This window comes from Schistocerca americana, chromosome 3 (genome assembly GCF_021461395.2).
Source record: "Schistocerca americana isolate TAMUIC-IGC-003095 chromosome 3, iqSchAmer2.1, whole genome shotgun sequence".
Taxonomy (NCBI): Eukaryota; Metazoa; Arthropoda; class Insecta; order Orthoptera; family Acrididae; genus Schistocerca; species Schistocerca americana.
Window position 1 is genome coordinate 466,375,286 of NC_060121.1, and position 11,931 is coordinate 466,387,216.

The 11,931-nt window shown below is 41.3% G+C and overlaps 1 protein-coding gene across 1 annotated transcript; it reads left to right on the plus strand.

Moving 5' to 3' along the window:
- Window positions 1-3,829: 3,829 nt before the first annotated feature.
- Window positions 3,830-10,426, plus strand: LOC124606157. Its single transcript, XM_047138122.1, has 2 exons — window positions 3,830-3,920; window positions 8,462-10,426. The coding sequence occupies exons 1-2, from the start codon at window positions 3,830-3,832 to the stop codon at window positions 10,264-10,266; spliced, it is 1,896 nt and encodes a 631-aa protein (XP_046994078.1). The 3' UTR covers window positions 10,267-10,426.
- Window positions 10,427-11,931: the final 1,505 nt, after the last annotated feature.

Sequence of the window (11,931 nt, forward strand, 5' to 3'; positions counted from 1 at the left end):
ATGGAGAAATACCAATGGCGCGTTCCCACTACTTCGGGTTTTGAGTCCACTCCTAGGGACTTGAAGCTTCCCAGCTGATTGACCACCTTCAGACTCAATGTGAATGGAGTGATGCAGCCGCCTGTCTGCCTATATTCCCGCAGGCAAACTGACACTGTATGCCTGCGTTCACGAGGGTGGACAGTGCACCACTGGGGACCGTCTTTATCTGCAAGAATCAATACGGGCTTATCTGCAGATGGTGCATGTGCTTCTGCGACCATCCCAGCGCCCAGTCAGTCACTGCCGCCCGTTCTCCCAGAACCACGAGTTTCGCACAGTCTGTACACGCTGAGGGGGCGTAGCTACTATGGAATCACAGATAAGACTGCTGCAGCCTGTTTTCTAATAAAATGTGTGATTGTTAATGATGTTCTCTTGAGATACAACCGGTCAACTTTTTGACTTAAAATCACTGTCTCAGCTAAACTCTGCCGCAGTTAGTGGTCACCCAGCCCAGGCCCTTACATTTTGTTGCATATCTGAGACGGACATTGGCACCCGGACCCAGCATCACAAGGCAGCTGGAGTGGTTGGCATCGAGAGTTAAATTGTGGTGAGGGGACGGACTGCTTTGTTTTCTTCTGCTAATTCATCTACAAAGGATGCGTTCTAGGTAGGACTGTCGAATTAACTTGAGAGTAGTACTTCCGAAGGTAGAGCAAACGGTGGAATTGGCACAATATTGTGACAATTTTTGCCCGCATCTCGTGGTCGTGCGGTAGCGTTCTCGCTTCCCACGCCCGGGTTTCCGGGTTCGATTCCCGGCGGGGTCAGGGATTTTCTCTGCCTCGTGATGGCTGGGTGTTGTGTGCTGTCCTTAGGTTAGTTAGGTTTAAGTAGTTCTAAGTTCTAGGGGACTGATGACCATAGATGTTAAGTCCCATAGTGCTCAGAGCCATTTGAACCATTTTTGTGACAATTTTTGGGAGAAATATCTGCAACCAGTGCAACATGTTGGGCAGAGTGAACATTGTGCTGAGACCGTATCAGTGGTGTGTTTTATATGCCACCATTTACAGCCATACTGCTACCGATTAGAAGTTCCTCATGTTTAGAAGTAAGATGTAAGCTAGAATTCTACATCTGTAAGTGGGTATGGCCTTGTGTTGTTGCTTTATTATACGTGGATATGTATTGGGGATAAAAATTCCACAGAGTCTAGGACAGAGGGTGTTTCCGGGTAGGGAGGCGATTCAGGTGATAATAAACCGCGTATAGCAACTATCTGCAGCTAAGGTAGAGATGCGCAGGCAGGCAGATGCTATGACAAATGGTGGGACTACTCCATTGCTGGAACCAGCGGCTGCTATCCTGATTACACTCTTTTCTAGAGAACCAATTGCGGGGGCAGTAGCAAAGACTGCATTTCGATCAGATGATCTGCTATTACTGATCACTAATTTATAATTGATGGGAAAGGCAAGAGCATTTTTAGGTTTTATTAGAAGTTGAAGAAAGCTCTGACGGCTGAGCCGTTTCGACAAGTGCTCAAGTAACTCCATAGCAAATAGCACGAAGTTTTTCCGAAGGCAGTTGAGTGAAATGTCGGAGAAGCACAATCAGCAATAAGTGTCAGTGGGTGGATAAGGAAAGTCAACAGATATACTTACGAATAAATGAGAAGTGATGAAGCGAATAAGTTAATCCTTTCTAAGAAGCGCTGGAAAGGCCTCTAGCTGCTGTACTGGGAGGCCTACCACGTGATACCCATAATAGAGTTCGGATAGGAACCCCCAAAAGACTTCAATGCTTCGATTAGAATAGTTACGGAGCAGGAGGCGAAGTACATAGGAATAATGAGTGCACAATAGGCGAGTTGTTTTATCTACAGACATAAGGTGATATAAGTTTGGAAAAACAGGACACTACCAGAAGCAGTGTCATCAGTCAAGATGTGAGAAGTGTGGTGAGTTTGGGTCCCAGAAATGGAATAGTAAATGCAAGGGGCAGAATGGACAAGAAGTGAATTTTCAGACGTTAAACGCAAACGGGGAGTCATTTCAGTACTGCAAAAACGTGTAGTGAGATGAAGTGTGGCGTAGAAGGAGTCTTAACTGGTAAGAAGCATAAAGTCGTTGGTCAGTGGTAAATCTGGACCCCGAAGGCAGGGGACGGTTAAACCGACCATACTACAGTATGCTTGTGGTTATAAATAGTGATATGAAGGCACTGGAATCAGCAATACTAGACTTCAAGTTGGTGTGGAACGATTTCTGAGTGTGCAAGGAAGTGGTGCCTCATATAAGAGAAGGTTACTGCACAATACTGAGGTTACACCTGTTTAAGCACCATGCCGAAATTACCTACACCGACGAGCGGCGGCCAGTGTTCCAACTCGGGGAACCTGTTTCCTGTGAAACGCTGTCGCAGAGTTCGGCTAAGTTAAGGGAAAAACCAGTCAAACTGTGAACAAAGTCACTAAGACTTAATTCTCACGATACAGTGACAGATGGAACCAGGAACCTAAGTGTAGTACGAGAACTACTTGTTAACTTGATGTGTACGATGGAGCCTCTAGAGGAGAGTGGTGTATTGGAAGAATCATGAAGTGTCATATGAAGAAGTATTTTATGCATGTATGAAATGGACAGTGAAAGAGTAGTAAAAGTAAGTTTAAATAAATTCGGCGTCAATGAAATAGTAGTTGAAAGCGAGTCTAGACTTTAGGATGGAATTGATTTTGGCACGTCACATGTGGTCCATAACCGTACTTACGATAAAACAAGAGCTAAGATTAGTTTGGAGTATTGTAACTTAACAAAGATGTTCCTCTGGAGGAAAAAGGGTGAACAACACGTAACTGTTGCATAGTCTAATTTATCATACCTCCTGTTTCGCTTGTTAACAGCATTTGAACCCTTCTACTGTAACAAAAGCTTCAGTTTCACTACAGTACCAATCGCGAGTAGGGCCATTTCTATTACGTTAACTATCTTATTAGGCAATTGTGATAGTGTGATAGTCTTTATGTTTTTATAGTCTTTCTCTGCGTAACGTTATTGAACGCTTATTAACAAATTTTTTTAACGTTGAAGGCGTACATTACATTCTGATACTTTCTCAACATTACAGACAGTTCATCTACTACACTCCATATTTTCTAATACACAGGAGTAGCCTACGGTTATTTTTATTTGTGTGAAACACCATCCTGTTTACCGTTAATCCAGTGAACTTTTGGTCTAATACATTCAGTATGGTACTGTACTATGTAGTTAGTCTTTTTGCGCTCTATGGCATCCGCACTTCCTCCTACGAATCATTTCTTAGTTTATGTATGTCATCTCTTATTTCAAAGTGACTTCAGTCTTTTACTGAATCAAGGAGAGCAATAGTATCTAATGTGTGAAGTAGCTGTTCAATAATATTCAGTGACCCTCATATGTTTGTGTTCTCGGGCACATAAAGTTAGTAAACAAGGTTGTATCGAAAATAGCGAGGTCATTAAATACAGTGGAAAGTCATTGAAGAATCGCCAGTAAGCTCTAGAGGCATCCCAACATTGACCTACACTTATTGAGGTCGCTCTTGGAAATTCTAGTTTGGGACAGAAGCCAAGTATCTTATACGCTTTGTCTTCTCTATTGAGCTACCTTTCGTAGCATTTCTTTCCAATGAAATTTTATTATCATTATACGGCCGTAAAAGCATTCTTATCTCCTATCTAAATCGACGTTCTACAACACGCAATCACTGGCCGTGAATGAGTATTGGTTACTTGAAGAGTCAGTGAATCTCTTTAGATAAAGCGTTATCTGTACCAAATTTTGGAGGTCTGACGTACACGATGTCGGATATAAAAGATGTGGCACCTTGGACAGTAAAGCAGTGTGCCACCGAGGCGTTGACGGCAATGGCAACTCTAGATACAATGACAGGTGAGTCAATAACACCATCGCTTTGTGAGATTTTGCTGCACGATATCTTCTCACTGTTTCTTTCTTAATTTCAGATACTTGAGTTTCATGAGTAAAATTGTGACATTATTGCTCCGACCCCTTAGCTCCATAGACTACTACACTGAAGTCCAATGTCTCTTTCAAATATATTTAGCATTAATCTTTCTGAGTCGAACAGGTGTAATTGGCTACACACTTCTGTTAGAGATACATCATACTTTATCATTTTCATAATTTTTGTGACAGCTGCTCATTTCAGAAACCTTTCCGTCTATGAGAGATGATAAAACGAGCTTTATTATATAAGGGTACTTGAAAATGCCATAAATTGTAAGGTTTTTTTTTTATTTTAGTTCTTTGTCGTTGGCCATCACGGTGCTACGGATCACTGGAACGTATTGTTTTAGTTTATGAACGCCGTAGGTAGTTTAACTTAGTAACATTTCAGCAAATCAAACAGAAGAGAGCTTTAAGTCCTAGCACTGATTCGTATGGCAAACCTGCCTTTTATTCTGGATACGGTTTTCCATATACTTTTCCAGCTCACTTTCCAATACATTCCATATTTCAACTTCATCTCTCCAAATGACTTTCAGTATATTAATATATTTAATATACCAACAAATGACAATTTTTCCACATTTTTCTCGCCCGGTATCTGCACAAATTTTCTTTCACATTCATTCACGCCATTGTTATCATAGTGACCACTTCTGGGTGCTAGTACCAGATTAACCTGCCATGTGTGCACTTGAACTGCGGCTGAATAGGATTTTGTTCAGTCTGTGGCTTTAGAGTTCGCCACTTTTTATTAAGTACGTTAATAGTTTACTCACAACCTCAGGTCTGGGTTTGAAATTGAAGGCAAGTGTTGCCCTTGCGGGAAGAGTTCCTTACCTACTGGACCATCTGATGAGGCCTAGTGAATTGCCTGAAAATCTTAACCAGCTCAGGCTCTTTCTCATGAGTTGCAATCACCCCACGGTGTCTCCGATGAGTGTGTCGAATTATGCACCGCACAAACAACTGTTACCTCACAATATTGTATAGTTTCTATATATGAAACCAAAACATTTATTGTCCTACTTACTTGGAGTTTTATGACTCTCGATTTCGTACCATGTTCCGTTCCCACGGTTATACCATTGGTTTGAAAATCTCTCACCTCTAGGAGTGGTGTGTGCGAGAAAGTGTCTGTACATCATGCAACGATTTTTTCGAACCGAATACCTCTGTGATGCCACACGATATTGTAGTGCCTGTTTTACTCCGAATTACGATGTAAAGTTCCTTCGGACGTGTGTAGGCACTCCAATATCGTGTTATTATTCGCCGATAACGGGAAAGCGACTTTCAAGTAAAATGTCTCCCCTGTTGGGGAATATATATAATGGATGTACGAGTGCAGGTTGTGGGCACATTGTTGACGTCATATGGAAGTTTCAGTCTCGTGCTGGTATAGCTAAATGGTAAGGTGACTGTAAGCTATGAGTGGGAAATGTGGATTCGAGCCGGAGTTAAACACAGATTGTCATTGTCGTCATTCCATTATACAGCTGGTGGTTGTTCATATTTGCAACGGCGAATACGTTTCATGTTCCTTTCTGATGTTTTAGCCTGGTGTCCGCCGAAAATTATTCCCGACGTTCTGGCGCCATAGCTGTCGATCTCTGCCCCAAGCACGTCCCGCAGTCTGGTTAATTAACATCATGTTTACAAATAAAGCAATCAGCTAGCTTGGTCATGTATCTCTCATAAGGCAGATAGAACACCTAAGGGCGTGGCCATGTATCTTTCCTTTTGAAAGAACGCAACCTCTAAATAATATAACCAGTTGCTTGCGTACCTGTAGTACTGCTTACGCACAGCACTTGTGAAATTTGCTTGGAAATTGACGATTTCTTGATAATTTCTATGCATTACCAAAATTTTGCAGCTCATAAATTAAGCAGCACCGTTTCCACAGATATAAAAGTGGTTATAAAAAACTGCGTTAACTATATGTCTTGGAACGTTTTAGAGCTATGAATGGTCAGAATAAAAATGCTTCCTCTTGAAGAAATTCTTATTCATTGTTATTAAACACACTATGAGATTTACTACTTGTGATACTGTTTCAAATCCTGTGAGTAGCATCTTACTTCATAGTCTGGACTATAGGTACATTAAATCTTATGACCAGGTTTAGTATCTTTAGGTGCGCACCAAAGTCCATAACCCACTTTCTTACCTTTTTTTCCTTTATTGTAGCTTCTCGCTAATCCTTGTGAACGCCTTTTGTTGTTTATAAGAGAAATGACTTGGTAGTTTCATTTCCATTTGTATATGTTTTTGAATCAGTATAAAATATTTAATTTCATTCACGTCTCCTGAATTTGCAGCGAACACGCGAACAGCAAGCCAATGTCTTTCAGTAAATGCAGGACTGAAAAAACACCTGCAACAAAGGAAAATAATTGTGTGTAAGACAAATCCCCTTTCTATAAATTTACCGCTATAAATAGCCTGCGACAATACAAATGACAAGAGCGCATTTCATTCTGTCCTTTTAATTTCACGAGAATGAACAGCGTACTGTTCTTTAATATAAGTTCGTCAGTAAACAATTGTACTATATTACTAGATTTCCACCACACCGAAAGAGTTCAATGCCTGACTTTTCGTTCTGGCTCAGAAATCACCTACTAGAAACAGACACATTTTTTAAAATATAGGCAAGTTTAATGTTCTGAAGGGCAACGGTTCCACGGCTGATAAGTGACATCTTGTTGTACATATTTCTTATTCAGTAAACTAGAATAGGAGAAAGAGAACTAGTTGTATTGAGGAAAACAGCATTATTTGTCTTTTTCTACCTTATTTTAGCACATTCTCACGTCCTTTTTCAACCTGAAGTTTGCATCTAAAAATGCTAATCTCACTTATGTCACAGATTACAGACGATCACCGCTAATATGAAGGCGCAGGACACTAGTATGACAATACAAAGTTGAGGAATAAACGTGTCGTCAACACTAGCCAGATTAAGAAAGGTTAAAATTTCAAGGTTTGCCTCCAGGCGACACTTAACGTTTATCGGAAACAAACTTCATCATCGGATAGGAGAGGTGTGGCGAAGAAGAGCAGCTATGACCATTGAAAAGGAGTTGTCGTGAGATTCGCTTAAAACAGACGAAAAATTACCTTAGTGGCAGGGGATACACTCGAATCCCGCTTCTATAAAAAGCAAGGCCAGTGTCTCAACCATTACGCCACCTCGCTCATTTGCTTTAGCAGCAAGTGTGGTATACCTGCCAAACAGTGTTTGCTTTTTAGCCTGTGAACCACTCTCACATAAAAACATGGTTAAGCGAAGACCTTTTTCTCCAAAGTTAATCTACACTAACGCTTAAAATCTAACGCAAGCATAACCAAATTATACAAAATTTAAGAAACACCCAGTACATACGACTTTCATCTGATAGGACATTACAGTATGAAAATATGTTAAGCAGTTAATAAATCATTAATTTTTGATTGCCTATCATAGTCGGACTGAGAGGCATATCCGGAAAGTAAGCAATTCCCGGTCGCGAAATATAAAAAACACTGTGAAAATGAAAACTATTTTGATTGAAACTTCTCTACGTAGTCACCCCTCCGTTATAGATATCTGCGACTGCGTTGTGCCAACTTGCCAATACGCTCGCCGTAGAAGACCGCCTCCTCTGCTTTCCGACAGTATTCTACGCTGTGCTACAGCTGGTTGTCCGTCCCAAAATGTTGTCTTTAGCCAGTGGTTCATTTGCGCAAGGCTGAAAATCAGAGCAGGAAAGTACGAGCTGTATGGTGAGTGATCAACACTTCCCGTCAAAAACACTGCAAGAGCGTCCTCATTATCCCTGCAGTTTACGGCCGAGAACTATCATGATCAAGGAAATGCATGACAGTTAGTCTATGTGGTGTTGCATGCAATGAGGAGAAATCTCCCGGCAAGCACCCATACTAGGCGGTAGACACTAATTTCTAGAAATTTTTAAGCACTCACTGAGCGTCGGGACTAGGGAAAGGGTATGCTAGAGACACTGCCCAGCACATATGGTGGGAACATAGCAAGATTTTCTCTGTGGTTATCATTTCGTGATCCATCGTTCCTCACTTTCAGAGTAGCTCTCTATAAAAAGTAAAACATGTGGTAAAAGGGAATAAAAGAACTGATCACAAACTGTTTCCTTACAATTTAAAGTTATAGATTTTTATGTATTCACAGCGGAGTATTACTAGGGAACAGTTTGGAGAAATAAGCCGCACAGTTCTAAGAAAATTAAATGATACTGCGTAAGACTCCAAGCCGAAATGAGTGAACTAAGAAATCATGGTGAAATACGTCAATAAAAAGAGCAAAGTAGATTTAGATCAGATACATTACAGCAAGACGAGGCCGATGTCAGTTATATATTACAGAATTCAAATGCATTTGTTACTTCACAATCTGTAATTTGCACACTTGTATTAAAGCGAATAATTCTCCCTTTTTGCAGGCCTAGCGGTGCTTCTTGTTCTGGTGACAGCGGCTCTGGGTGCCCACCAGCAGTCACTGGCTGACCCGCCAGTATGTCCAGAGCGGATCCCGGGCGTGACACTCAACATTACCTTCTACCCAAATGAAGACGACTGCACCAAGTACTGGGAGTGTGACAACGGAAACCTTTATAACGGATCGTGTACTGATGGCTTGATTTGGAATCCCAATGTGGACTCTTGTGACTGGCCGTATAATTACGATTGTCCTTATGATAGGAAACTACCTATTGACGTCATAGACTGTCCTCAGCCATCCCCAGGTGAGATTTTCAACGTTACGTTCTACCCCAATGAGGAAGACTGCACCAAGTATTGGGAATGTGATAATGGAGTTTTGAGAAATGGATCTTGTCCTAATGGTCTCATATGGAACAACGACTTACAGGCCTGTGATTGGCCTTACAACTACGACTGTCCCTATGACAAGAAGGGACTTATTGTCTTTTCAGATGCCACACCAGACTGTCCACAACCATCCCCAGGTGAGATATTTAACGTTACTTTCTACCCCAATGAGGAAGATTGCACCTTGTATTGGGAATGTGACAATGGACTTCTGAGAAATGGATCTTGTCCTAATGGTCTCATATGGAACAACGACTTACAGGCCTGTGATTGGCCTTACAACTATGACTGTCCCTATGACAAGAAGGGACTTATCGTCCTTTCAGATGCTACTCCAGACTGTCCGCAGCCATCCCCAGGTGAGATTTTCAACGTTACGTTCTACCCCAATGAGGAAGACTGCACCTTGTATTGGGAATGTGACAATGGACTTCTGAGAAATGGATCTTGTCCTAATGGTCTCATATGGAACAACGACTTACAGGCCTGTGATTGGCCTTACAACTATGACTGTCCCTATGACAAGATGGGACTTATTGTCCTTTCAGATGCTACTCCAGACTGTCCGCAGCCATCCCCAGGTGAGATTTTCAACGTTACGTTCTACCCCAATGAGGAAGACTGCACCTTGTATTGGGAATGTGACAATGGACTTCTGAGAAATGGATCTTGTCCTAATGGTCTCATATGGAACAACGACTTACAGGCCTGTGATTGGCCTTACAACTATGACTGTCCCTATGACAAGATGGGACTTATTGTCCTTTCAGATGCTACTCCAGACTGTCCGCAGCCATCCCCAGGTGAGATTTTCAACGTTACGTTCTACCCCAATGAGGAAGACTGCACCTTGTATTGGGAATGTGACAATGGACTTCTGAGAAATGGATCTTGTCCTAATGGTCTCATATGGAACAACGACTTACAGGCCTGTGATTGGCCTTACAACTATGACTGTCCTTATGACAAAAAGGGCCTTATTGTCCTTTCAGATGCCACTCCAGACTGTCCGCAGCCATCTCCAGGTGAGGTTTTCAACGTTACTTTCTACCCCAATGAGGAAGATTGCACGAAGTATTTTGAATGTGACAATGGACTTTTGAGAAACGCGTCTTGCCCTAATGGTCTCATATGGAACAATGACTTACAGGTCTGTGATTGGCCTTACAACTATGACTGTCCCTATGACAAGAAGGAACGTAGTTCCCTGCGAGGTGAGGTGTTTGTTTGTCCTCCAGTTCGCCCGCATTTGTTAGGCGTTGTTATGTTTTTCCCCAATAACGCCAACTGCCACAAATACTGGGAATGTCTTAATGGTAGAGTGAAGGATGGCAATTGTGAAGGAGATCTTGTGTGGAATCCTAATCTCAAGAAATGCGACTTGGAAACTAACTATCCTTGCAACACAGATAACTGATTGTGTAATAATTGATGAAAGCAACCCCCATACATTATTTACAGTTACCGGAGTAGTGGAGTAACTTCTTGACTCAAATGTAATGAAATCTAAATGTTACGAGCGGAGTGACCTAATGTAGTCTCTGTATATTTATTTTTGTATTGTGACTATAAATTAAAGTTTGGATCTATTTTGGAAAATGTTTGTTTAATCTCTTATGCATACCACTACAACAATCATAGATTGCGTTAAACATTCGAAACAAGATTGTGTCAGTCATTTCTCGTCTCTGTTCTCCTCAGGTTTTATATGATCTTCGTTGTCTATACTACGGTCCAGTGAACGTCGGTCAACAGTGTTTTGCATTCATTCCTGCGCTACTGTTAAATGAAACCTAATTGAATGTCGTGCACATGCAGTATTTGTCTGAGCTGTAGACACATATATCACATTTGGCAACCGTCTTATGTATGGCATAGGGTGTTATCCGTAATATTTGAAAATGTAAGTTTGTTTATAAGAGTATGTGAGAAGACAGAACTACGTAAGTTAATAAATATCAGCAATGCACAACACTGGACTTAAATACGCAAAGTCCCTACATAAGTCTCTAATGCACAGAATAAAATAAGAACAAATATAGCCTCCTTTTGAACGAAGCCTATAGTACTGAAACACTCCATTACTTACTACTAATATCAGAGTTTTTTGTCATGACTTTCATGTCTCAATGAACTATGAGTCATTTAGCAGTTTCAAAAACCAGTATTCTATAAGGGGCGACAAAAGTTTTCTGTTCGAAGGCAGCACTTTCCAGAATCAGGCAAAACCGCCGTTAGCGTTTAGGTAATCATCCCATATATACACCAGATTGAAGATATCCCTTCCTGCTGCACGAACAAAACTTCTGCGTTACGACATTTGCGATATGGGGATGTGGATATCGTGAAGCAGCAGCACGGAACTTTGCGCAACAGTCCACAAAAGGGATTTTAGACATACGTGTTGTCCCAGACACATTCCTCAGTCTCCAATGGTTTTCTACCGATGTTTGCCTTTCAGCAGCCAACAGATGATAAAAGAATTTTGGTCTCGTTTCGACGTATTTGATAACAACGTCGCAATAGATCACATGTCCACATTTGCTGCACGTAAGTCGGAAACACACGAATGTCACAGTAATCCCTAGCCTATGTGTTGCATACACGCTGCAGCAACGCTCTCAAATGGAAACTTTATTATCGTGTCTTATAGAATAAAGTATGGTCTTCATGGCAGTGAGGAGACTCTTGTGCGTCAGTGCCCAAAACCATTTTATGGTTATGTACCTGCTATTTCAGACACTTTGTCCGCTTGTGATATTAAACAGGTTTAGAAACTTACGAATTATTCTCTACACTTTTCGCCAGTCCCCATCATTGTTAGTATTTTATTAAAGTTGTCGAGGGTATTTACGAGACTCTAAATTGACTGAGTTCTATACTGTATAAAAACTTTCCATCCTATCAGTGGGTATAACATCAACTCCTATACATTGCGTCCAACCCCAGGCATCTTCAAGGGATCCATTCTACCGTCAATCCCTCGTGTCCAACACATAGTACAATTTCCAAACCCAGTGCCAGAGGAACTAGTCTTAAGAGTCCTACTGAATACCACGACCCTTCATTCGATATCTGTCCC

Excerpts from the sequence above, each read along its gene's own strand:
- LOC124606157 (XM_047138122.1), top strand. The coding sequence starts at position 3,830 with ATGTCGGATATAAAAGATGTGGCACCTTGGACAGTAAAGCAGTGTGCC. Across the intron at positions 3,921-8,461 it reads AACTCTAGATACAATGACAG|GCCTAGCGGTGCTTCTTGTT; the intron begins GTGAGTCAATAA and ends CCCTTTTTGCAG.